General features: G+C 38.6%; 1 protein-coding gene and 1 long non-coding RNA gene across 20 annotated transcripts in view; one reads left to right on the top strand and one right to left on the bottom strand.

The window, feature by feature from the left end:
* The window catches only part of OXR1 (oxidation resistance 1), a 185,102-nt gene that overhangs the window by 32,669 nt on the left and 126,460 nt on the right, over window positions 1-25,973 (bottom strand). For 13 of the 19 annotated variants that reach the window (XM_081117071.1, XM_081117067.1, XM_081117075.1 and 10 more), the window contains 5 exons: window positions 11,850-11,932; window positions 10,254-10,361; window positions 8,911-9,024; window positions 7,140-7,292; window positions 1,941-2,125 (listed from right to left, as the gene is read on the bottom strand). In XM_081117071.1, the coding sequence (XP_080973197.1) occupies window positions 1,941-2,125; window positions 7,140-7,292; window positions 8,911-9,024; window positions 10,254-10,361; window positions 11,850-11,932 (643 nt within the window). Of the gene's footprint in view, window positions 1-1,940; window positions 2,126-7,139; window positions 7,293-8,910; window positions 9,025-10,253; window positions 10,362-11,849; window positions 11,933-17,144; window positions 17,431-22,974; window positions 23,058-25,973 lie in introns of those variants that run through there. The other 6 variants (XM_081117074.1, XM_081117058.1, XM_081117073.1 and 3 more) reach the window with 6 other exon arrangements.
* On the top strand, window positions 17,895-21,432 carry LOC308547187. The gene is made up of 2 exons (XR_013997464.1): window positions 17,895-17,942; window positions 21,253-21,432. It is a non-coding gene; the product is annotated as an uncharacterized lncRNA (long non-coding RNA).

Below are 25,973 nucleotides of genomic sequence, written 5' to 3'. Positions count from 1 at the left end.
CACAAGCATCTAACTTGTGCTATAAAATATGTAACAGTGCCATCTACTGGTGATCCACTCAAACTGCATAGAGTGGGGCAAAAGTAGGTTTATAGTTTTGAGTATGTGAAACACAGAGCTTGTTCTTTATTATTATTTATTGTATTATTTTCCATACGAAAAACTATAAACCTACTTTTGTCTCACCCTGTATATAAGGTCTTGGAACTTGGCAAAGTTTTGAGAAACCGTACATGTACATTCAATAAGACCCTTAGATAAGTGACACTAACAAACCTAACAGGATATATATTTATGTAAGTGCTGTGATCTTCAGAGTTAATAAGCCAAAGGACTGAATATTTATTAATGCCAATAATGCTTCTACTGCTCTAAACAGTTCTAGAACAATACCTTTAAAATCAACTTCCCAAGCAGTTTATCAAAAAAATCAATCAAATCTTATACCTCATTTTTGCCACGCACCACATTACTCTGAAAAAGCACTTCATTTATGATTTGTCACAAATATTGTTTTTAATCAATTCATAAGGGAGAATTAAATAGTATTTCTTTTTGGAGAAAATTAAAAAAAAATGTTTAGATCAAATGCATAGTCTTTCCAGGAGACATTTTGAATAAATCTGATCTGCAAGAGGAAGAGCTCTATCGCATCCATTCAGCATAAGATAATCTCATAATATCAGAAAACGGAAAAGCAGGGTAGCAGAAAGTTAACCTTACCAATGATTGACAATATATACACACACATATATAATCTTGTTTCTCTTTTAATCTAATCCTTCACTTTTGTCCCATCCCTCCACTTCAAAAATACTTATTTGCTGAAACTGACTTGGAATGATCTATAAAAATAACTGACACTAAAGAATATCCTAGGAATTATCTGCAACTGTAAAGATGATTTCACCAAGCCCAAATGGTATCTATTGAGTGGAAGGTATAATGAAGATTTTTTAAAATAAACTTTATTCCCCACAGGTATCCTAACTGCTCAAGTGGTCTGCCTCAGAAACAAAAAAGAATTTGACCTTCTTCTTTATAAGTAGTTCTGTCCCACAAGGTTAATATCAAACTAGCATTCATCATTCCTGTGGGCTAGTACTGGGATACATATCTCAGTATCAGTTAAAGTGAGGCCAGTTTTCAAACTGTTGACAGAGTCACCCATGGAGGAATGCAGGAGTTCTTTTCTATTACACATCAATTTCCTTCCTTTCTTTGTATATACCTACCTTTTACCTTCTCCTTTTATTTCTTATCCCTCCCTTTTCTCTCCAGTATTCCTTTGGTCAAGCACATTATGTGCAAAGGCTGTGCTGACCTGTAGTCTCACACCTATGTTACCTGAATCACAATCAGAAAACCCACACATCCCTTGACCAGTATATTCCAAGGTTAACTCTTTATAATTGTGCAACTGTGGATCTTCTCCCCTATATTACACTTTTCTGAGGAAGAAGATGCATACAATAAATCAATCAATAAAAAACAAGCTGCTCTGGTTGTAGCAATGTCAAGTCTTTGCTTATGTGGCCTCCCCAAACCCCACCCCTGATTCCTCAGGCTCTTGTAAGAAAAAATTGAAAGCTGCCCTTGATTATTTATATTACCTTAAGTTACTCATATAAATAATTTAGAATTCTGAATGCTATGTCTGAATAAATAAATAAAAAAGCTGGTATACATTGTACTAAATGAGTACTCTAGGTTATTTTTAAATATCTGGTTCTCTGAGCAAATATACAAATATACCTAAAACAACTCCTAACTATTCTAAGTGCATTAAATAATCTTTTCAACACTACATATATTTTTGTTTCATTATCATTAAAATGAAAAGCAGCTATAATAAAATTAATAAAAATACTTGAGTATTAGACTAGGGTCAATTATCTAAATGCAATAAAATTGCAAAGGAGCATAAAAAACACTCTTACATGGGTAAGGATTCCTTTATTTTGCTATCCAAAATTTCTTTGTACATTGCAGCTGACATCACCTCTTCCATTGGACACATGATCCCATATTCCTCACAGCCATTCTCTTGAACCAAGGGGTCAGTTTTATGTGGATCAAACATTATATTATTTGGTGTAACTAGCAGCACACCACTGACTGTGCCCTAAGATAAAAAGAAAATAATGTTTAATCTTCAAAGTTTAAAATTTCAAAAAGTATTCTAGCTGTTTTTACTAATTTTTTTCTGATACTAGGTCATCTAGTATATAGAAAAGCAGTACATTCAAGCACTAAGGCATTCTCATGGAAACGTTAATAAAACACAAATTTCCCCAGTAATTTCTCCTCTTTAGCAGAGGCAAAATACAAAGAATATTATATTCACCCTCAAAACCACCAAGTCAGGTGTAAGATTTGCAGCCTCAGTAAAATGCTGAGTTACATCATCAGCAAGATCGCTTCGGGAATGTAAGAAGGGATTGTAAACTCCTGTGAGGCATGAGCCATGTTTTACATTAATTTGTGTACTGCTTCCTGTGTTGTTCCCTCACTAGAGGTACCAAATATAGTTTTATGTACACAATGCAGGTTTTATAAATAATGTTGACAATTCAATCCATTATGAAAGAAAAATAGTATAATATAGTTTAAAACGAAAATCTGTTTCACTTGACTGCTTCTACCTAGGCATGTGACCTTGGGCAAGCAAAGCCTCTGGGCCTCAGGCTTTTAATCTATAAAATTAAGCAATTTAGATGACCTCTAAGGTATCCCATAATCATTTTTAATTTAATCATGAAAAGCTACGAAATTTTAAATACATTCATACAAATAGTGATGCTAATATGAAGAGTCCAACCTTCTCGTTTTTCAAGGAGCAAACTAAAGTCCATAACAAGCTGTTCCCACTAATATTAGCTAATTTACTGAATGTTTTGTGTGTATCATGCTTTATATACATTATTGTTCATTTGATCACCACACTGATCTCTGAGATGAGTACACATATGAGGAAATTAAGCTTGAGAGAGACTAGACAACTTGTCTTAAATAATAAATAACACAGCTAGCTAATAAGTGGTAGAACCAAGATTCAAAATCCAGGCAGTCTGTGCTTAGACTATAACCCTTCCACAAGTGAGTATCAAACTATACAATCACTCCAACTCAAATATACCTTAATCCCAGTTTTTAAAACCCCCATTCCACTACATCCTTCTGTAAGTGTAAAACTAAAAAGCCAGACAGAATTCTAAAAATAAAACAAATACTTCAAAGTAGTTTTGTTTTTTTCTAAAGCTATTAAGGGAAAGAGAACTTCAAACCCTGTTTGATTTGGTATCACACCCTCCTTCCAATTCCACACTCAGCTCTGTGAATTTACCTGGTTTAACTGGAAGAACATAAAACTACTTTTAAAAATAATCAAGTAAAAAAAGAAAATCCTACTAACAATAGTCACCTAACCACAAAAAAAAGCAATTGCAAATGTTCAAGCTAATAAAACATGCTTATTATTTATAGTAACTGCATGAAACACTGAAGAGAAAAACATGTATGCATTTGGTGGGGGAGGGGAAACTATCTGAAACTAGGAATAGCATTTATTTTTGTTCAGACAGACCACAGGCCACTTAAGTAACTTCATATAAACCACAGCCAAACCATCTTTTGATTAATATTTTAAGTAGATACACATACATCAGTTTGTATTCCAGGGTCACATGCCAACTCAAGCCAATGAGAGATGGTAAAGTATGCTGTAGGAACATTTACACTGCCAAGGACAATCCAAGAAATGGATAATTAAGAGTAGAGTATATATAATAAAAAAATACCTTAATACCTATTCCATATATTCAAGAATATAGAAGAAAGATTGTGCAAGCTAAGTAGGGACCATGAAGATATGAGACCCAGTTTGAACGTACAGAGATGAAAAATACACTAGACAGAATAGCGTATTAGACATGGGAGAAAAATATTAGTGAACATAAAGATACAGTAACTGAAATTTTCCAAAAAATAACACAAAAACAACAGAGTGCCAATGGGCTATGAGACACAACATCAAGCAGCCCAAACATGCATAAGTAGTGTTCCCAAAGAGAGGACAATAGGAGAGAAAAAATATTTGAAGAAATATGGCCCAAAGTTTATAAATTTGATTAAAACTATAAACCCACAGATCCAAGAAGCGAAATGACCTCAAAAAAAAAAGAAAAATACACCAAGGTACATCATAACCAAATTGCTCAAAAAGAGTGATAAACAGACCATCTTAAATGTAACTGAAAGAAAATACTATATATTTTGTACAGAACACCAAATATAAAAATAACAGAAGACTTCTCTTTAGAAACAATGCAAGCCAGGCAACAGTGGAGTTCTGAAAGAAACATCTTCAAAATTCTGAGAAAAGCCCAGCCAGGCGTGGCTCAGTAGTTGAGCATCAACCTATGACCAGGAGATCGAGGCTCAATTCCCAGTCAGGGCACATGCCTGGGTTGCAGGCTCAATCCTCAGTCGAGGGCATGCAGGAGGCAGCCAATCAATGACAACTTCTCTCATCATTGATGTTTCTATCTCTCTCTCTCCCTCTCCCTTCATCTCTCTGAAATCAATAAAGATATATTTTTTAAAAAATTCTGAGAAAATAATAAAACCGTCAACCTAAAATCTTATGCCCAATAAAAAGATCTTTCAAATACTAAGAAATTGACAAAGATATAGGGCAGCAAACAAGCTTGTGAAAATATGCTCAATATCCTAAGCCGTTAGGGAAATGCAATTAAAACAATGAGTTACCACTAAAGACCAATTAGCATGGCTGAAATACAAAACACCAACAAGGATGAATGCTAGCGAAGATGTGGAGCAACAGAAACTCTTACTGATTGCTGATACAGATACAAAATGATGCTACCACTTTGGAAGGCACTGTGGGAGTTTCTTACAAAGCTAAATGTAATCTTACTATATGATCTAGATCTAGCAATAGAACTCCTTAGTATTTACCCAAATGAAATAAAAACTTACATCTACACAAAGAACCTGCACATGAATGTTTACAGCGATTGTTTTCCTAAGTGCCCAAATTTGGAAGCAAACAAGATGTCCTTCAGTTGGTGAATGCATAATATCCACACAGTGAATTATTTTCCAGCAATTAAATAAGAAAAGAAAACTTTCAAGTCACAAAAGGCATGGAGGACTCTTAAATGCATATTGCTAAGTGAAAGAAGACAATTTGAAATCATACAATCATAGTGTATGATTCTAACTATATGACACTATGAAACGGGCAAAACTATAAAGATAGCAGAAAGATTAGACATTTCCAGGAGTTGAGCAGAAGGAATGAACAGGTAGAGCACAGAGGATTTTTAGGGTGATGAAACTATTCTCTATGATGCTGTAATGGTGGACAGATGTCATTATACACTTGCCAAAGCCTACTGAATGTACAACACAATGCATGAATTCTAACGTAAGTTATGGAAACCCATTTTAAATATAGAGACATAAGCCAAAAGTAAAACAACAAAAAAGATAAACCATGTTCATACTCATCAAAAGGAATCTAAAGTGACTATAAATATCCATCAAAGTAGACTTCATTGCAAGAATATTACCAAGAATAATAAAAGTCAATTCATCAAGACAATATAAGAATCTTAAACATTTTTTATATCTAATGGCGAAGTTTCAAAACAAAAAAAGAAATGAAAGGAGAAATAGACAAATACACAATTAGGGTGAGGTATTTCAACATCCTCCTGTCAATAATTGATAGAACAAATATAAAGAAAATCAGTAGGCATACAGAAGAACACCACTGTCACTCAACTTGAGTCAACTGACAATTATAGAACAGTCCTCCCAATAATAGCAGAATACACATCGTTTTCAAATGTACATGTAATATTTATCAAGACATACCACAATTCTGGACCACAAAATAAGTCTTAAGTCTTCAGAAAGTAGTATATTCTCTAACCACATAGAATAACATTAGAACTCAATAACAAAAGGTACTTTCAAATATCCCCAAATGTTTAGAAACTAAAACACTCAAAATAGTCCATGGGTCAAAGAAGAAATAAAGAGAAAATATTATGAACTGAATGAAAATAAAAACACAACATATTGAGATTGTAGATGCAGTTAAAATAGTATGTAGGGGAAATTTATAGAACTGAACACCTATATTTCAAATATTCATCATTTATTAACTATGACTCTAAGGCTGTCATAATTTTTCAAGTCGGTGTCACAGTTACTTTCTAAGCAATACCGGGAGTTTATTTTCCACCTCTGTGTTACTTTACTTATTCCCTATGCAGACTCGATATTCTTTGCTTAGTAAAGCAGCGAGCTGTGGAATAGAAAACAGAGATTCAGCCCGGCCAGCGTGGCTCAGTAGTTGAGCATCAACCTATGACCAGGAGATCGAGGCTCAATTCCCAGTCAGGGCACATGCCTGGGTTGTGGGCTCGATCCCCAGCAGGGGACGTGCAGGAGGCAGCCGATCAGTGACTCTCTCATCATTGATATTTCCATCTCTCTCTCTCCCCCTCTCCCTTCCTCTCTCTGAAATCAATAAAGATATATATATATTTAAAAGAAAGCAAATGAAAACAGAGATTCAAACTTGGTTTGAATTCTGGCCCTGACAGAGAAACCTTGGACTTACTAAGCTTTTCCGGTATTTTTTTTTTCCTGTGGAGAAGAAATAGGACCACCTATTATACAGGATAATTTTGAGTTGATAAAATAATTAAAACACCAAAACAGTTTCTGGCATAGAGTAGGTACTCGATAACAGTAGCAACCTTCCTATTTGTGTGTCATACCTACTCTGCAAGGCTTAGTTAACGCTTCAAAGAGTCCTCAGGAGTAGTCATTTTATATCAGCTTTATGGAATACTCTACCCACAGCAAATTAACTGCACCTTATATTTATATCCCACTGCCTTCAATGATTTGCAACAGATCACCAGATTGTCAGTTATGAGCAAAGTCCACACTAACCCAAACCAGTAGTTCCACTAAATATTTTTTAAAAATATTCAAGTATTTGCTGATGCTGGTGCCTTACAATGTAAATGCCAACTCTCATATTTTATAATCAATAAAGCATAATTAAAAGTTTTTTCTAAGGTGCTATTCGTTACCTTGCCTCTGGTAACATATTTGCAATTAATTTTTAGAAACTTCTCAGTAAACGCTTCTTCTTCCTCAGAAGTTGAAGATACAACTCGTGCAGGTCGAATACCAGTAAAAGCAGATGAGGGGGTTGTTTCTTTCGGGTGCACTACATCAGGATTCTTAAAAAAAAATTAAGGCACTTCAGAGAATTAAATAAAAATAAGCACATTATTAAAGCCAAATGAATAGCTTTCCTCAATAAGTGTTCTTTCTTCTCATCACATTCTGGAGGTTGGCCCAAAATATTCTTATGTGAAAAATACAAGAAAGAATGGCACTGTTTTCACATTCACTAAAGACCTTGAACACAGCTTAACTTACATTTTCAATGGCTTTTTAATACATGAATCATCAGGAGAATGTTGAAAACTACATTTCCTGTATTCCCAACCCCACACATATAAATACCAAACACACACACTCACACACACACACACACACTCAGTTGCTCCTGAATTAAACTACTGGTCCTGATAAGACCATTTGCTATATCCCTTGGGTGTTGGGAGCAAAGGACAAGTGTAGTGCTTGTTTGTGGTAACTAGGAATTTAACAGAACCCTTCACTGAAAGAGCCTTTAAAATCTCAAGCTACAAAGACTTTATCAGCACCATTCTACAACGTATTAATCAGCGCGCAGGCTCTTCCCTTGTCTGGTGCCATAAACCATTCTCTCAGCGAAGACTATGAACCTTCTTCTCAAAATGTTATTTTGAAGAATTAAAATAGAAGTTTACAAAGAAAAACAATTACATTGAAACATAAATATTTTTAAATTGGAGATACAGTAATATGTATGCTTTATTAATACACTAAATAACAAGATCTAGGGGTAACTCTGATAATTATAATTTTCAAGTAGATAACTATAAATAACATTTTATGGTATCTACAATTCTAAAGTGATTTGAAAATATCAGTGAGTTCTACTGGGGACAAAGTCACAGGTATGCCTGCTGCTACTCTACATATAGTTTGCTATTTATAGTGTTAATTTTTAAAAAATGTTAGATTTCATTTAAAATGTTTATATCCAGGTTCACAGACCCCTTAGAACTCACATTTCCTCCCAAAGTTCAATATTCTGTACAATGTAGAAAGGCTAGACAGATGTCTTTTGATCTCTGTTTCAAATACCTCCACAGAGGCCTTTCATACCTTACGATTAAATGCATAATGCCTTGTAGAATAGTTTTCACAGTAGAAGGTTCTTCAGAGCTTTGAGCTAAGAACTGCCACTTTGTTACTAATACCTAATAGTTCTGATCTGGTCTTTTAAAATAATAAGCATTCCTTAAAAATGCTAAATTAACCCACTATTAATGACTTACAATTAATACTTAGAAGAATGACTAAAATGATAATAAATTATTTTTTAAAAGGTAGAATGTCAAAAACTCAAGAGTTCTAAGTACTATGTAAATATTCATAGGAATAAAAATAAAAATGAAATTGAACACAGACTTCCTCTATCATGATATTCTGATGTCTATTAGGTAAAACTTCTTTATTAGTTAAATTATTACATGGTATTTATAAGAGTGAATTGGTGAATATCCTTGGACCAACACCACCAACAGTAAGTTTCACTTTAAAAACCGGGATTTACAAATTTAAGTAACAAAAAGGTTAAATTTTATTCTAACAATACTCAAAGTAGGATTTTAAAAACATGATGATATATGCATGTACAGTGAGATTTCTTTGTAGTTATCTTTGAAAAGTAGGGACACTTACAGTGGTCTTATCAAATTCAGCCTCGGACGATGTTGGTGACAGGGGACTTATGGGACTTAGAGATGGAGAGCTCTCCACACTGGAGACATAATCAGGATCAGGAACATATAAAACCTGGATGAAAACATTCAAACTAAAACATTAATATTCACATGGCGTTTTATTAGCAAGTACCATTAATGACCTTTAGCAATAAATAGAAAAAATAAATCTTCACATTAAAAGAATATTACCATAATAATTCTAATAAAGTAAGAAAACATATATTTAAATTTAATTAAGGAAAGTTTGATAACATATACTACCAAGGATAGGATGGGGAAGCAATAATTGTTATATACTATGGGAACTCCTCTTAAAAATAATTTTGCAATAGCTAGCAAAATTTAAAATGCACATATCCTTTATTGCAGCAATTTTACTTCAAGAACTTTATAGAAATATCTGTATATAAAGAAAAAGAGGTATGTACAAGACTGTTCCCTACAGCAATGTTTACAATAGCAAAAGAGTAGAAATAGCCTAAAGTTTACAATGCCTAAACTAAAATATATATAGTGCCACACTCCACACATGAAAGAGTGTGAGATCGTATGTGCTTATAGGAAACATTTCCCAAAGTCAAAGTTAAACTAAAAAAAAAAAAAGAAAAAAAGGCTAGAAGTCCTGACAGGTGTGGCTCAGGGGTTAGAGTGTAGGCCCAGACACTGAAGGGTCTTGTGTTCGATTCCCAATCAAGGGCACGTATCTGGGTGGCAGGTTCAATCCCTGGCCCAGGGCAGGGCACATTTGGGAGGCAACTAATCCATGTGTCTCTCTCACATCCATGTTTCTCTCTCTCTCTCTCTCTCTCCCCTGCCCCCTTCCTCCTCCGTCCCTTCCACTCTCTCTAAAAATCAATGAAAAAAATATCCTTGCGTGAGAATTAACAACAAATATATTAATTAATTAATTAATAATTTAAAAGGCTACAATGTTTCTGGAAGATGACACAAGTGAGTAACTCTGGCTGCTTCTTGAAAAAGACATGAGTCTGAGATAGGATCACTTAACCTTTAAAAATGTTTGAATTTTTTTTTTATCATGTGCTACTATGGATATTTTAAAAAGCTCTTTAGAATGAAATTTAAAAGACAATTCACAATTATTTTCAATATGTACTATGAAAAATTTGTTTGGATATAAGTGACAGTTAATTTTCTCTTCTGGAGCCAATCTGATTTGTTCAAAGCATGCATAAAATTATTATCCTTAAATTTTCTATATTATTAACTATGCTGCAATAAATACGTTCTACCTTGCCACTTAATGCTTCAAAATACAAATGCATTAAAGAAACCCACCTGTCCAGTAACAACTGCTCGGGAGAATAACTTATTTAACTGAACAAGTTCATTTGGCGTTGTATCAAATTTCAGGGCTATACTATTCAACGAATCCCTTGATTCCACCTATTTAAAAGAAAACATAAATTATTTTAATCTGCCAAAACAGAAAAACTGAACTATGAGCTTTTGTGATCATTAATATGTTTATGGACCAATCTTACATTTGATGAACAAGTGGCATTTCCACCTTTGGAGATAGGATAACTTGAGAAATTCTGTTTTTTAAGCAAATGATTTCAATCTATTGTGATAGAGTAAATTCTTTATTGTAATACATCAAGTTACATGTGAGCCTCTACTTGAAGCAATTTCAAAATACAAAATACAATTTACAAAACACAAACAAGTGATTTTTATTTTACAAAGACTTTAAAACAATATACTATTTCTTTGAAGGAGGCAGCCAATCAATGTTTCACTCTCACACTGATGTTTCTCTCTTTCCCTCTCCCTTCCACTCTCTCTAAAATCAATAAGCAAAACAAAACAAAACAGTATGTGTCTGTGCACATATGTGTATATACATATATATATGTATGATTTTAACTATAAAGCTATCTAAAGTAGAAGATAAGTTTATACTACATTTAGGTGGTCTGGAAATATTTTTAAGTTAGATTATAAATATTTTAAAATAAACACATTTTGATAGTACATTGTGACATTAAAAGTTTTATTTTAAAAAATATATAGGGATATATATTTCCCTCAATAAAAAAATCATGTTATATTAAAATTTTATATAAATGTGTTTTATGAATATTTAAAGAATTATAGTAAGAACAGAAGTCAGAATATCTTAGTTTTAGAATTACATTTGTTTCTTTCTTTTAGGATTTGGCATATTAGAAAAACACAAAATAACACAATTAAGCTCACTTATAATAAATGCTTTATAACATTGACTTTATTTAAATAAACAATATTAACATTCAATCAAATAAGCAGCACACCAGACACTACTAAAGTCAATTTCTCACTTCACTTTTCCATAGTAACCAGAAATGTGAAAAGCTGACTGCGGGGAGATCTGAGGGTCTTTTCTCTAAAGATAGAAAGAAGCTCCATCATCAGAATTATAGGAACTTAGCTGTAAATCAGTATAAATAATATAATGTGAGAGGTTATTCTAGAAGATTAATATCAACTTATCTGTTAAGTATTATATCTGCCATTTTCATTATCATTAGCACTGCTGAGAATAAAATGAAGATCACATGTCTAAAAAAGTAAATATTTTCTTAAAGCCTAACCTAATAAAATTTATTGTAGCATGGGGACTTTGACTCCCAATAAATTATCATCTATATTAAATTAATTTTTTGGAATAACTGTCTTTGTATTACACTTAATTTCTTCTTAAAGAAAACAATTCCTAAAATACAATTAAAAACTTAAGTGTTATTATTAATAAAACAGTTGCCAAAGTGAAGTACAGATCTTTAAAATAAGGCAATTAACAACCCTTGTCTCATTTATATCATAAACAAAGAATATTTTAATTAAGACTACTGAAAGATAAATCAGCTTCTTCAAAAGCAAGTAACTTACAGTATATTCAATAGTCCCTTTAGGTTTCTGAAAAGACATTCGTCTCCCATCTTTCTTGTCTAGGCTCTTCTTTTGGCCAGTGTCTGAAAAAAAAGAGGCAAAACCCCTTTCAGAGTAATGTCAAAGATTGCTGAACAGAGCTCACTGGGCTGATATCTATGAGATTTACTAATAATAAAGCTTGTTCCCTGGGATTCTCTGCTCTAAAATACAATCAACTGTCAAAAGAAAGGAAATGTACTCCCCTCCTCCCCTCCCCCGCTTGCTGCAGGGGCTGACCAGTATGAAATACTAATTGGAAATATATTCAAAACATAAGTAACTATCAGCAGGAAGGAAGTTATGAAAAACTAAATTACGTATCACTTCTTTCAACATATCTAACTTGATTATTTGAAAAAATATATATATATACACACATATACACACACACACATATATACATACTCGTGAATGGGAAAAAAACTCAAAGACTGTATTTGTGACATTGAATAACAGGTTATTTTCATTTCTGTGGAAAATGTAAAGCATTCCAACAAATGGTTTTAAAGTAGATTTTTTTTCTTTTGCACCCATGCTGTTGATTGTTAAATGTCATAGTCTGATCAAGACACTAAATGTGTCTTTTTTAAATGTGCTGTGTAAAGTTAGTCCACTCTGAAGCCATCTTGGTAAGTTACCCCAACGGTGTGAAGTTAGAATTCTTTCAGGGTGATGACAGGTCCCATTTGAAATTTATTTACAACCTGCTTGGGCACAGAAGCCATTGTCTGCAGAAACCTTGGTGTAGTTGACTTGACAGTTACTGTGTTGTGACCTAGAGTTCACCATTAAAAGGGTCACCCAAGCGGAGTGATGGAGTTCATTTGGTTATTGACTGTTGACACATCCTATGCAATGTATCTAAATTGAATTATGGTACCAGATAAAATTATAGATGGGAATGAACCTTGTGAATCATCCATTATCATGTGTAATCAATAAATGATTTAATATCCTTTTGAAAAATAAAACTAGAGATAGTACAAAAGACTTCACAGCTATCCTGTGAGATGAGTGACAATTCTAACACAGGCAAATCTATGTCATGCTTGAGAACCAATGGACTAAGGAAACAATATTATGAACTCAAACTTAGTTGGGAGTTATCATCAGAGCAGACTGCTCTTTATTAAGATTATCTTCTCTCCCCCCCACCACCTCTTTTAAGAAATGAGACAAAGACTGCAGACATCTAGGGTTATCATCCTCCAAAATACTGACCAATACTGACTTGTTTTTTTAAATACAGTCATGCGTCGTTTGATGACAGGAATACGTTCTAAGAAATGTGGTATTAGGCAATTTTGTCACTGTTCAAACATCACAGTGGACACTTACACAAACTCGGGAAGTAGAGCCTACTGCACACCTAGGCTCCGTGGTATAGCCTATCACTCCTGAGCTACAAACCCGTCCAGCATGTTACTGTACTGAATCCCGTAGGCAACTAGAACACAGTGGTAAGTACTTGTGTATCTAAGCGTAGTAAACAACAGATTAAATCAAGAGCAAGGGAAAATGACGCAATCAAGAGATGAGGTAAACACAAGATGTATGAGGCTACTGTCACAGTACCCTGGCACTGTTTCACAACAAACTTTTTATTTTTTATACCTAGAAAGAATATACTTAATGATAAGTAGTATAGTAAATATATAAGCCAGTAGCATAGCTGTTTATTATCCTATGAACTGTACATAGCTGTATATACTATACTTATGTACAACTGGCACCACGGGTTTGTTTACACCCGCATCACCACAAACACACAATGGGTTGAGCTATGACGTGAAGCTGGCTACATCACTAGGCAACAGAAATTTTTCAGCTCAATTATTATCTTATGGGACCACCATCATCTACACGGTCTCTCACTGACCAAAACATTGTTTTGCGGTGCCTAACTGTAGTCACTATAATAACTGGTACCCCAAATCCTTTAGAGCCACTTGGTCTCTCCTGGGTTCAACATACAACTTTCATCTAGCTCTTCCAGATAACGTGCACCTGAAATTTCCAACTTAAAATATAACTGTTGTAACACATTTGTTGAATTTTGCATTTTCAGCTCAGTCACTTTAATATCTTTCTAACTCTGAAGGAATTTCAATGACAATCCATCTTATCCTTTACCTAACGTGTTTTGATGTTCACATCATCCATGACAGAATTTTGCACTCACACCTTTTTCCCGTCTGACAGAACCATCACTCTTAGAAATACGAATGTAGCACCTAAATGGATTCTACAGCCCTTGCTTCTTGTCTGGCTCAGTTTCTTCATGAGAAAAATGGGATAATAATAGTACCTATGGTCTTAAGTTATTATTAGGATTAAATAATATTTGCTAGTGCCTGCCCCATGGAAAATGGGGCACTAACCATCCATTAAGTGGTTTATTTATAGAAAGAGTAAAATCAGGAACATTTGACCAAAGTTTTATCTGTCCATCCTTATAATCTGTAAATTGTAAAACTATTTTATCAACATCATTACTAAACAGAAATGGTGAGGGGCAAGATCAGTAACAACAAACGGGGTAGTAGAGTGCAGGCAATCTACAAGTGTGGTAAAGAGTACAAGAAATACTGCTATAATACACAGGACATTTTCAAGAACTGAAGGAAGGGTAACAGATAACTGGAAACTTTAGCAGCTGTTATAAAAATCTCAAATAAGGGTAGTTACAAGCAGAAAGGGTTGGAGAAATCCCTCAGACTGACATATACTCATTTTGAAAGAAATTACAAAGAAAAACACTACCGCCAAAACCCAGTTGGTAGGCAGCTGCAAAGAATAGAGTTCTAATTTGAAGCAAAGGCTGGCTAGAAATTAATAACCATTTATCTTTACCTGTATATGTGCATGTTGTCTCTCAAAGGAGTCAATTTAGGAAGCTATACTTATTCTAAGAATGGCAGGTGGTGATCAAACTATTGCTCAGGCACTTATTTCTTAAACTGCTTCAGAACCCTGTAGGCAAAACTTCATAAACTTACAATATTTTTAACCCCAAGTGCTATTTTCTAGCTTTACCACTCATCAATCTCACTAGTTCTGTTCCAAATGAAAAACAGCTCTAGAATTAAGAACCTTTGAGACCATCCAATTAAGCTAATTTGCAAATAAAATATAGGCCAAAAGAGATTAGGTAACTTGCACAAATTCTTTCAACAAATTAATGCTAAGGTGTACCTGCCCACTCTCTAACTTGTTTCAGAGGTTTGGGGGCACCATGAATATTAAACAGGGTCAAATACATGGTGACAGAAGGAGACAAGGAGCATATAATGCAATATACAGAAGCTGTATTATACAATTCTACACCTTATATGTTATTAATAAATGCCACCCCAATAAATTTAATAAAACAATAAAAATAATAAAGAATGTGCGACGAGGCACAAGCAGCTTCAGTAGAAGAGGAATCGGTATAGTACTTTGAAGCTGCAACCCTGAAGGAGGGTGTCAGATACAGCAGTGTGCTCAATAAGTGTTTCTGAATAGATCAGATGTAAATGTTTGGACATAATGAAATATTGACCATATTCCTTTGATAACTTATACCACATATTTCTGCATTCTCCATCTATCTAGAGCAAGAGTGGGGAAGCTTTTTTCTGCCAAGGGCCACTTGGATATTTATGACATCATTCGTGGGCCATACAAGATTATCAACTTAAAAATTAGCTATGAAAAAAGCTCCTAGATTCACTGAATTTCAAGTTCTGCCTGCAGTTGCCTTGACAGGGCCAGACCAAATGATTTTGGGGGCTGTATACGGCCCGCAGGCTGGACGTTCCCTACCCCTGACCTTGAAGCTGGTCACATATCAGTTGTTTTCAATTAGGCAACTGCTAACCCATTTTTTAAATATCCTTTAATGAACTACTTTGAAGTTCCAGCTCTCATCCTTGGTTCTGCCTTTAAAGAGGAAATTCTGCATCTGGTTAACGTCCTTCAAAGCAGAAACAAAGCATCTCCCTTTTTCATTTTCTAATTCCATAAAACAGGAATTCTAATGACGAGATACTTTAGGTAAAGGGAGGAAAATTATTAAAAGGGCCCGTGCTAAAGTTAGATTTTAACACTCAAGTTTCTTCAAAGCTTAAGTTACAGACACACGAAGATCGACACACGTCCTCGCTGCTATAAAATGAGTGGCAGGATGTGGGGTTATGAACAGAGTATACATTCTTCGTGCTTTTCTCCACTTTCTAAACTCTCAGGCTCATATAACAGGCGCGCCGTAGTTCCAAAATGCGTATTAAAACAAGGGGCAAAAGCAAAACAAACTATAAATGCCACTAAATAACTCAGAGTGCGGATTCCCAAAGAGGTGCCACTAGAACCTTTAAAACCTGCCACACCTGACCCTCTAGTCAGGGGCACTGAACTTTCCCCCCTTAATGCCCAATAAAAGCGTGACAACCGCCAACACAACAGCAGCTGCCCCAGGGGAATGGGTCAAAATTATGCCCATTTTTAATTTTTTTTTGATCAGATTGCGGCAGAATGTCAGTAATTAGCCTGTGTGCGCCAGGAGAGGAAACAGGTTGGACGCCGCCGGCTCAGCAGCAGCCCAGAGCCCCGGAGAGGTCACCGCAGGCACCACGCTGGGTGTCACGGGTGTCACACACGGCGACGGCGGTGACACAGGCGGGGCCCGGGCCCGGGACGCGGGCGGCGAGGCTCGGGCGGCGCTCAGGGCAGCTGAGGACGGTCTGGGCTCCTGCCCCTCAAGACAACGCGCAGCCTTTCAAAACACGGGGCTCGGGCATAAGAGAGAAAAAGAAAAAGAAACTCCAGGGCACAAAAGCCAACTGGGTTCCGGTTCCAGTGAAGCATTTCCTTTCCCACGTTAGTTGGGGCCGAAGCGAACCCCGACAGTTGGCAAAGGTCAAAACACACTGACCCAAACCCCAGGGAGGCGCCGGGGCCGCCGAGATCGCAGAGGCGGGCGTCACAGACGGTTCCCCGCTCAGCCCCGGCGGGAGGGAAACACCCCGGGGCCGAAGCCTCGGGGCGCGCGCGGGGAAGACAGTGGGCTCTGGGGGAAGGAAGGAAGGAAGCAGGCAGAGCGAGCCGGGCGCGAAGGGCGCAGGGCCCGGCCCGGCCCCGCCAGCCCGCCGCCCCGCGAGCTCACCTGCCCGGGCCGCGCCCCCGCCTCCCCCCCGGCCCCGGCCCGCGCCCCCGCCCCGGCCGGGCAGGGTCGGGTCGGCCGCCCGGGAGGCGCAGGAAGGCTGGGCTCACCGGGTCCCTCCGGCGTGGACGGCGCCGGGCGCCGGCGCGGCGGGGACGCGCCCCCGGGGTCCCCCTGGGCGGGCTCCCTCAGGTAGTCCTCGAAGCACACCTGCCGCGCTTCGCCGCCGCCGCCGAGCCCCCACAGGCGGCTGGCCGTGCCGCGCAGCAGGCGCCCGCCCTTGCCCGTGAACGCCGTCAGGTAGTCCATGGCGCCGCGGCCGCGCCGGGCAGGGCCGGGCCGGGCCGAGGGGCGCGGGGCAGCGGGGCCCCGCTCGCAGGCAGCCGCCGAGCCGACGCGACCGGGGGCGGGGGCTCCGCGCCTCGCAGCGCCGCGCGGGGGGCGGGGGCGGGGAGGGGGACGGGCCGGCCCGGCGGGCCCGGGGCGAACCACCCGCAGCGCGCGCGCCGGGGGAGCAGAAGTTGGGCACAAGTTTGGAAAAGTTTGTTCCGCCGCCCGCGTCCGGCAGAGGCGGGCGGGACCTGGTGTCTAAGGCGGGCCCGTCCCTCCCGGAGCCGGCGCGGGGCCGGGAAGCTGGCGGCCTAGCCCCGGGCCCCGCGGGCCCCGCCCGCCCGGCCCCCGCGCCCCCGGCCCCGTGGAGCAGCCCGCCCCGCCCGGCCCCGGCCCGGCCCGACGCGCGGCACCGCCGGGGAAGGGACGGAGGCCGAGCGCGGGGGAGGCCGAGCCCGGGGGAGGCCCTGCGGGACCCGCTCAGCCGCCGGGGCCGGGGAGCCGTCGGGGAGCTGCGCCTTCGCCGCCGGCGGGCTTCGGGGCGGGGGCCGGGAGCCGCACGCGAGGGCCACTGGAAGGTAAAACTGCGGCCACAGCCGCACTGAAACCAGCCCGGGCAGAGCCCCGGGGGAAGCGCTGCGGGCCCGTCTCCGTGAAATAGAGCGTGACGGCCACGTGCGAGGTCGGCCGCGGGCCGGGCCCGGGAGGCGGTGGCCCCTCGCGAGGCGGGGAAGCGGCCCCGGCGCTGCCGACACCCCGCGCCCGCCGTGGTTTCCCCGGAGCCCCGCGCCTCTCGCGTCCCGCCGACACCCTTCCAGGCTTCCTGGCCTCCTGCCGAGACTGCCCCCTCCCCCCTTTGGATACCGCGTCTGATTGCTCGGTCCCCCGCCAGCACTGTTTTCAGCGTCAGTTCTCAACTTTAACAGCACAGTCACCTCCGCGTGTGGCTGAAAGTAGCACCTAAGTCTGGCCCGCGCCTCGGGATGCAGGGCGCAGCGCGGGGAGGAGGGAGCCGGGCGGGCGCAGCCGGGGCCCACCTGCGCCCCGGGAAGCCGCTGCAGGCGCCCCTCTGCCCGCTGGGGCCCCCTGGGGGCGGTCAGGGGCTCCCCGCTGGAAGCCTCTGAGGTCGCAGGGGCTCCCCGAGGTTCAGGATCCGACGTCAGTGCCTTGGCTCTAATCCTGATCAACTAAATGGAAATTTTTTTTCTAAGATGATTTACACCCTGAAAGCTTGTCATTTTTCCCTAAGATGTTTTTTTACATCCTGAAAGTTGTCATTTACATCCCGAACCTTTGGATAATCGTATCCGAAAGTGTTTGAGCATTTTAAAGACCTGGTTCCATGGGCACTTTGTACATCCAGCCTTATAGCAGGAACCTGTTCAAATCTGCTTCGGTTTCATGGAAATCTAGAGCTGCTGGAAAAGGGGAGAGAAAGGATGACCTTGATGACTAGGTGCTTTGCTGTTTTTTACTTAAACTCAGCGAAGCTGTTGTAGTGGCTTCAAGAAGCGTTTTGCTTCATGTCATGGGCTTTCTTTTTTATTCTTCCCATCTGCGGTCACCATTCTGAGATTGCCAGGTTCATCGCTCAGGCATGTTATTTCACCTTTGTTGACTCAGAAAATCGTAGGCCGTCAGATAGGGACACCCTCCTTTTTCTTCCCCTTTTCAGTCTACAAGTTCGTCTCCATCTTCTGCTTCGGGGGAAGGAAGTCCTCACTCTGGTAAATGCCTCTCCTGCAGACTGACTCTTGATCTCAGTCTGCTGTCTTGTCTGTAACCCGCCAGCCTTGTATTCCTCTGTGTTGTATTATTTCCTCCCACTCCGCTCTGGCTCCTTTCCCCTTTCCTCCCTATTTCATCCATATCAGCCTCTCCCATCTTTCAAAAAAAAACAAGTTTCCGTATATACCATGCCTGCCTCCACCAGCAACCCTTTGCCTCGTTTTAAAAATACTTTTATTAACATATAATTTAAAAATCATAGAAGTCACCTGTTGAAAGTATATAATTCAATGGTGGTTGGTATATTTATGCAGTTTTTAAACCATTATCAAAATCTAATTTTTGAACATTTCTATCACCCCAAAAAGTAACCGCTTAAGCCATCTGCGGTCACTCCCCATTCTCACCCCCACGTGTAGGCATCCACTAATCCGCTTTCTGCCTCTATGGATTTGCCTTGAATAGGCGTTTCATATAAACAGAATCATACAGTATCAGGTCTTGAGTGTCTGGCTTCTTGCACTTAGCCTAATGTTTCAGAAGCTCATTGATGTTGTAGCATATATTAGTACTTCCTTTTTATTGCCAAATAGTATTCTATTGTGTGAATATATCACATTTTATTCATTCATTCACAAGTTGATGGACACTGGAATTGTGCCCACTTTTTGGCTATTATGAATAATGTTGTTATGAACATCTATGTAGAAATTTTTCGTGGATGTGTTTTCATTTCCTTCTAGTATATACGTAGGAGTAGAACAGTTGGTTTATTTTTAAAATAACAGTGTAAGTTAAGGTAACAACATAATGTGATGATTTGATGCAGGTATATGTTGCAAAATGATTATCACAATTAGGTTTGTTCACACCTCCATTAGCTCATATAATTACCATTTTTGTGTGTGTATTGTGGTGAGAACATTTAATATTTACTGTCTTAGCAACTTTCAAGTATATAATACACTATTGTGAACTATAGTCACCATACTATAATTAGATCCCCAAAATTTATTCATCTTAAAATTGGAAGTCTATGCCATTTGAGCAACATCTCACCATTTCTTCACCCCCCAGGCAGCCACTATTCTACTGGCTGTTTCTCTATGTTCAGCTCTTTTTTAGATTCCACATGTGCGATCATACAGTATTTGTCCTTCTTTGTCTGACTTATTCCACTTAGCATAATGCCCTCAAGATCCATCCATGTTGTTGCAGATGGTAGGCTTTCCATCTTTTTATGGGCTGAATAATATTCCAGATATATATTTATATAGTTTTCTTTACCCATTCATCCAATAATGGGCATGAGATACAGATATCTCTTTAAGATGGTGATTTTGTATCCTTCAGATATACCCAGAAATAGGATTGCTGGCTCATATGATAGTTCTATTTGTAATTTTTTGAGGAATCTCCATACTGTTTTCCACAGTAGCTGTACCAGTTTACATTTTCACCAGTGGTCCAGGATTTCATTTTCTCCACATTTTCACCAACACCTGTTATCTATTGTCTTTTTGGTAATAGACAAATAGGTATGAGGTGATACCTCATTGTGATTTTGATTTGCATTTCCCTGGCGATATATGATGTCGAGCATTTTCTCATGTACCTGGTTGGCCATTTTTATGTCATCTCTAGAAAAACGTTTACTCAGGTCCTTTGCCCATTTTTAATTGGATTTTTTTTTTTTTTTTTTTTACTAGTAAGTTTTATGAGTTCCTTATTTAATTTGGATATTAGCCACTTATCAGATAGCTTGCAAATATTTTCTCCCATTCCTTAGGTTGACTTTTCATTTTGTTGATTATTACTTTTGCTATACAGAAGCTTTTTAGTTTGATGTGGTCCCACTGGTTTATTTTTGCTTTTGTCACTTGTGCTTTTGATGTCATATCCAAAAAAATCCATTTCCAAGAATAATGTCAGGGAGCTTTTCCATATGTTTTCTTCTAGGACTTTTACGGTTTTAGGTCTCACATTTGAGTCTCTCGTCCATTTCTAGTACAGACTCCCAAGTGATCAGTGTTTTTCCCCTTCCAAATGACTGATTTCTAGCTGACGGAAAAAGGTTACAAAGGTGATGTGTGCTACTCTCAAACCAGGCCCACCAGAGCCTGCCATTAGTAACCCTTCATGTTCTTTTCCTTTCCACAGCCTGGGAAAGATGAGCATGGAGACCTGAGAAGCCAATTATTAAAGATGGCAGAGCCACAAGATAGAGGGCACCTGGCTGGGTCCCTGAATCCACCCTTAGAGGAGAGTGACCCACCACTCAGGGACACCAATTTCAGACTTGAACACAAAAAATAAACTTCTATTGTATTTAAACTATTACATATTTTTTGAGGCTTGTTCGTTATGAAAAGGAGTATAATTTTCACAGATAGTATTACCAACAAAGTTTCTGTGACCACACATGAACATTTACCGATAAATCAGTTTTCTGGAGCAAGAGGTTAATAATTCATGTAAAGTGGATGTGGGTGATCTCACCCATCTTAGCCAACAAATTTTCATTTCACAGTTTTTGTTTTGTATTTTCTAGTAGCTCATTCTTCTTGAGAAAGTTAAAGCACAATAGGCGTTACACTTGTTCTGCCTTTTAACAATCTGTTAAACAATGTACATCTTCCTAAAAAAGAAAGCGTCATACTTCCATCTTGTTCTCTTTTGTTCCAGGACTTCCCTTTTCACAGAGTGATCCTACTGTAGTTAGCCAGCTTGGTTTTTTTCCAGTGTGTGTGGCCTTTCTGACACTCCGTCCAATAGATTTTGAATTGACTTTGTTGCCCAACGGGGAAAATGTGCCTCCATTTGCACATTTATTTAAGAATCCTGATCTATAAATATGTTGTTTGGATTCTCCCTTGAACTGGTTGTAACATCTTGCTGGTTCCTTTATTAATGAGTTAAATAAAGTATTTAACGTGTTTATTTTTATATGTCTTGATTTTACCTTTTTTGGGGGGGGAAGTTATCCTTAAACAGTACCCTCTTACTGTCTTATTTCTCTGATAGAACTCATTTGGATACACATACACACATTAAATCTCTCTTTTGATATAATGATATTCTTGTAAAACAGAGGAAATAAAATGTTTCCTATATTTATTAATTATTTGCACCATGAAACTTTGCGTCATGCTTCTTCTCAAACCCACCTACAGTAATAAAAGCATTTTAGATCTTTTGCAATGTTGTTAGATTTTGTAATAATGTTAATGGTTGCGACAAGCTTAGAAAAAAAACCACAAAAAGTTATTCTAACTACAATTCCCTAGCCAAGGGTTGAATAATTGTGCTCTAGCAGAACAAGCTGAGGGGCGGAGGGGGGTATGGAATATGTTTCTGGAGTGCTATAGGATCACGACTTGACTACCAGGGTTGGTTTGTACTGACTGAGGGCTAATAGGAAATGCAGAGAATTTTATGCAGAGGCTGCTCTGTGGAGGGAACAGAGAGGCTACATGGACGACTGGCCATCTACCAGAAAAAACAAGGAAGAGGGAGAGAAAACAACTTAGGTCTACGAAACTGAAAACCACACACGTCTCACAATGCAGCGTCCTACAACTGGGGAGCCCCTCGAGGGCATAACCTAAATTAAAGAAGTGCAAGGATCAAGACCTGAGTGGCAACAACTCCGATTCAGGGTCAGATGAAAATTCCCTGCATGGTCCTATTACTCATTTATTTCTCCTAACACATCTGTAGACTGGAAACTCTTAGATGCTCTGGATTATTCCACAAAATCCAAACCAACAGACCCAAATATAGTACCATATCAGAAAAACTACTTGTGGTTAAAATGGGAAGGTTTCTGGAAGCAAATTCTTGCTCATCCACTGACTCACTCTGTAAACATGAGGCACCTACTAAAGCAGTCAGGCGTCGGTGGTTCATCTGCGAACAGCATAATGTCTACGTCGGGGATGCTGGCTGAGTTTATTAGCCTGTGAGAACCATTCTCAGGTTTCTATAGGAAGGAGCCAGAAAATACAAAACATTACTACAAATACTGCCACTTAATAAGCTACAAGAGGGCTTGGTTTTTATTTTTAATAGCTTAGGGAATCTGTTTTGCTCCCCTGTCCAGAAAAAAACATGCTTTGTAATGGGTAAGTACATTAAGGGTTTATGTGATGTTGAAAGGAATTCCTTTGTATATGACAAATCCACACCAGCTTAAAGGGTTTCCTATTGATCTCACAACATCAAAAGGCCTTCATCTGCACTTACCAGCATCGGCTCTCAACAGAGTAAGACCAGTACAGGACTCTCTATTAAATATTTGATTTGAATGAGTAGGTAGCTCAGCATTCCGTCGTCAGTCAACTGTCGCAGTGAACCAACTGCCAGGGAAGAATGCCAGGAGGAGGGGAAAATGGGGGTCGAGCAGAGGCACCACCAGCCACCCTTTCTTTTTTTAAATCACAATTAAGGCATTAAAGCTAAGATCAATGGCCCATAATATTCACAAAGTATAACATCTACCATAAGATAATTTTTGAGAAAGGGAGCTTGATAAATTTTTTGTCTTCTGGCTTTTACCAGCACTATATCTAAAATTGCCCCCAAGCCAATGAATGTGTCGTATTTTTAAAATCCTTTGCAGAAAGATTCTGTGGCATCCTGTTAAATGATTAAACCTTTCTTACTATGACAAACTTCTTTTAGTTATTTCTAAAATTTCTGGGGCATAAGCCCATTTCTTTGGGTATTTAAAAAATTATTAAAAATTCAAGCATACTCTAAGGTAGATAGAATAGCATGGTCCATCATACAGATTCAACAATTTTCAAGATTTTGCCACATTTGTATCCCTTACTATTTTCTTTGCCAAAATATATATATTTTAAAAATATGTCTATTGATTTCAGAGAGAGGAAGGGAGAGGGGGAGAGAGAGAGAGAAATATCAATGATGAGAGAGTCGTTGACCGGCTGCCTCCTGCACACCCCTTACTGGGTATCAAGCCTGCAACTTGGGCATGTGCCCTGACCGGGAATTGAACCTTGAACTCCTGGATCCTAGGTCAATGCTCAACCTCTGAGCCATGTTGGCCAGGCATTTACCAAAATATTTTAAAGCAAATTGAAGACATATTATTTCACCCCTATATGCTTCCCTATACAAATAATTATTCAATCTGTATGACTATCATTTGCTTTATGATGACTGTCATGTTAAAGAGCTGATTCTAGAATCAGATTTCTATGATTTAACTTCTCCACTACTTATGAGACCTTGAACAAGTTAATTTCCCCCAAGCCTCAGTTTTCTTATCTATAAAATGGGTATGATAATAATATATATCTAATAGAGTAACTGTAAGAATGGGACATGGCAAGTGTCCAATAAATGCAAGCTATTGTTGTTACTGATTTTGTAATCTTTTTCCTTTAAATTAAAATATTTTAGTTTCTGGGACTTTTCTTCTAAGTCCTTAAACTAGCTTTTAAGCACTTTGTTCATTTGCAGGAGTATGTCATTCATTCATGTAAATCCTATATAAATTATACAGTTTTGTGTGTTATGATTAATAAAAATATGTTTTGATATAAGACTGGGGTTTCATCCGACAGTAAATCTTCAGGAGATTAATGAAGTTGAGCTGATGAGGCACTCCAATAGTTCCTTATCTTTTTAAAATAGTCTTCGGAAGTTTGGAGAGAATCCCCAAATTAAACCTGATACTGTGAGAAATCCAAGAGTCCAGGGAAGGAAGCCTTGGACAATCCAAAACAGCACAGTGCATTCTGAATTTATTTTATGACTGACTATATGAACGTAGCACATGATTTATATGGACACGAAGCCTGCAATTGTAAGCTGCAGCCATGACTTGTAAATTACTCCTTCCCCTATAATAAGTGCCGTCAGCACAGAGTAACTTACAGTCATTTTTCATAACAAGCGAGCGCTGGCCCAGATGATCAGGGCCAAAAATACACTAGGCAAAGAGCCCAACATTGTTCTACACTTTGCTCTTTTTTCTTTTCCTTGTAAGCTTGATTTTCCCCAGTGTCTTTCCTATGAGAACATAAATATACTTGTTCCAGAGATGTATTCTGTTAGTTTAAGGAGGTAGAGACTAAGATAAGAAAGCAGATTTGGCAGAGTACTAGGACCAAAGCAAAATAATTGAAGGGACTATTTTGAAAGTCAATTACTTTTGAAGAGTTATTTGCAAGACAGTCATATGGTAAACAAAAGAATAGAGATATTACCATAATTTTACTATTGTGCAGTGTTTTGGAATCATACATATTTACATATGATGCAAGTAAAGGATAACTGTGGTAGACTATAAAAGTATATCTAACAACAAAAGGCAGCAAAATTTTAAATGAAAAAAAAGTGAGTGGTGTATAAAAAATACCTTCTTTTTAAAGCTATAATATATATATGTATAGTACCAAAACCTAAACCTAAATCAAGATCAATACAGAATAAGCTTTAGTTAACAAGGACAACCTATCTATTATCAGATAATAGAGCAATTTATTTGGCGTGTTTTGTTTCCAGATGTTTTGTCTCTTCAAGGAAAAAAAGTTTAATTTTATTTATCTTCCTTCCTGATTCTACTTGGAATGACAATGTATTTAGCAAAAAAGCTAATTTTTCACTTTCTCTTTTCTAGGCAGTCCCGTGACACAGTTCTAGACACTGAGGCATGAGCCAAAGTCTATTAAAGGTTTTTCAAAAAGATTTTGCTTCACTGATACAGGTGTCATTCCTTACTGCCTCCACCTTCCTTCTATCTGGAAGATGGATGTGATGGCAAGAGCTACAGTAGCCCTCTTAGAACCATGAGGAAAAGGCTAAGAAAATTTTAGAGAGACCCCAGCTTTGACATCCCAACCTATACCAGT

This window comes from Miniopterus schreibersii (genome assembly GCF_964146895.1).
Source record: "Miniopterus schreibersii genome assembly, chromosome: 17".
Lineage (NCBI taxonomy): Eukaryota > Metazoa > Chordata > Mammalia > Chiroptera > Miniopteridae > Miniopterus > Miniopterus schreibersii.
This window is presented reverse-complemented; position numbering and strand designations above follow the sequence as displayed.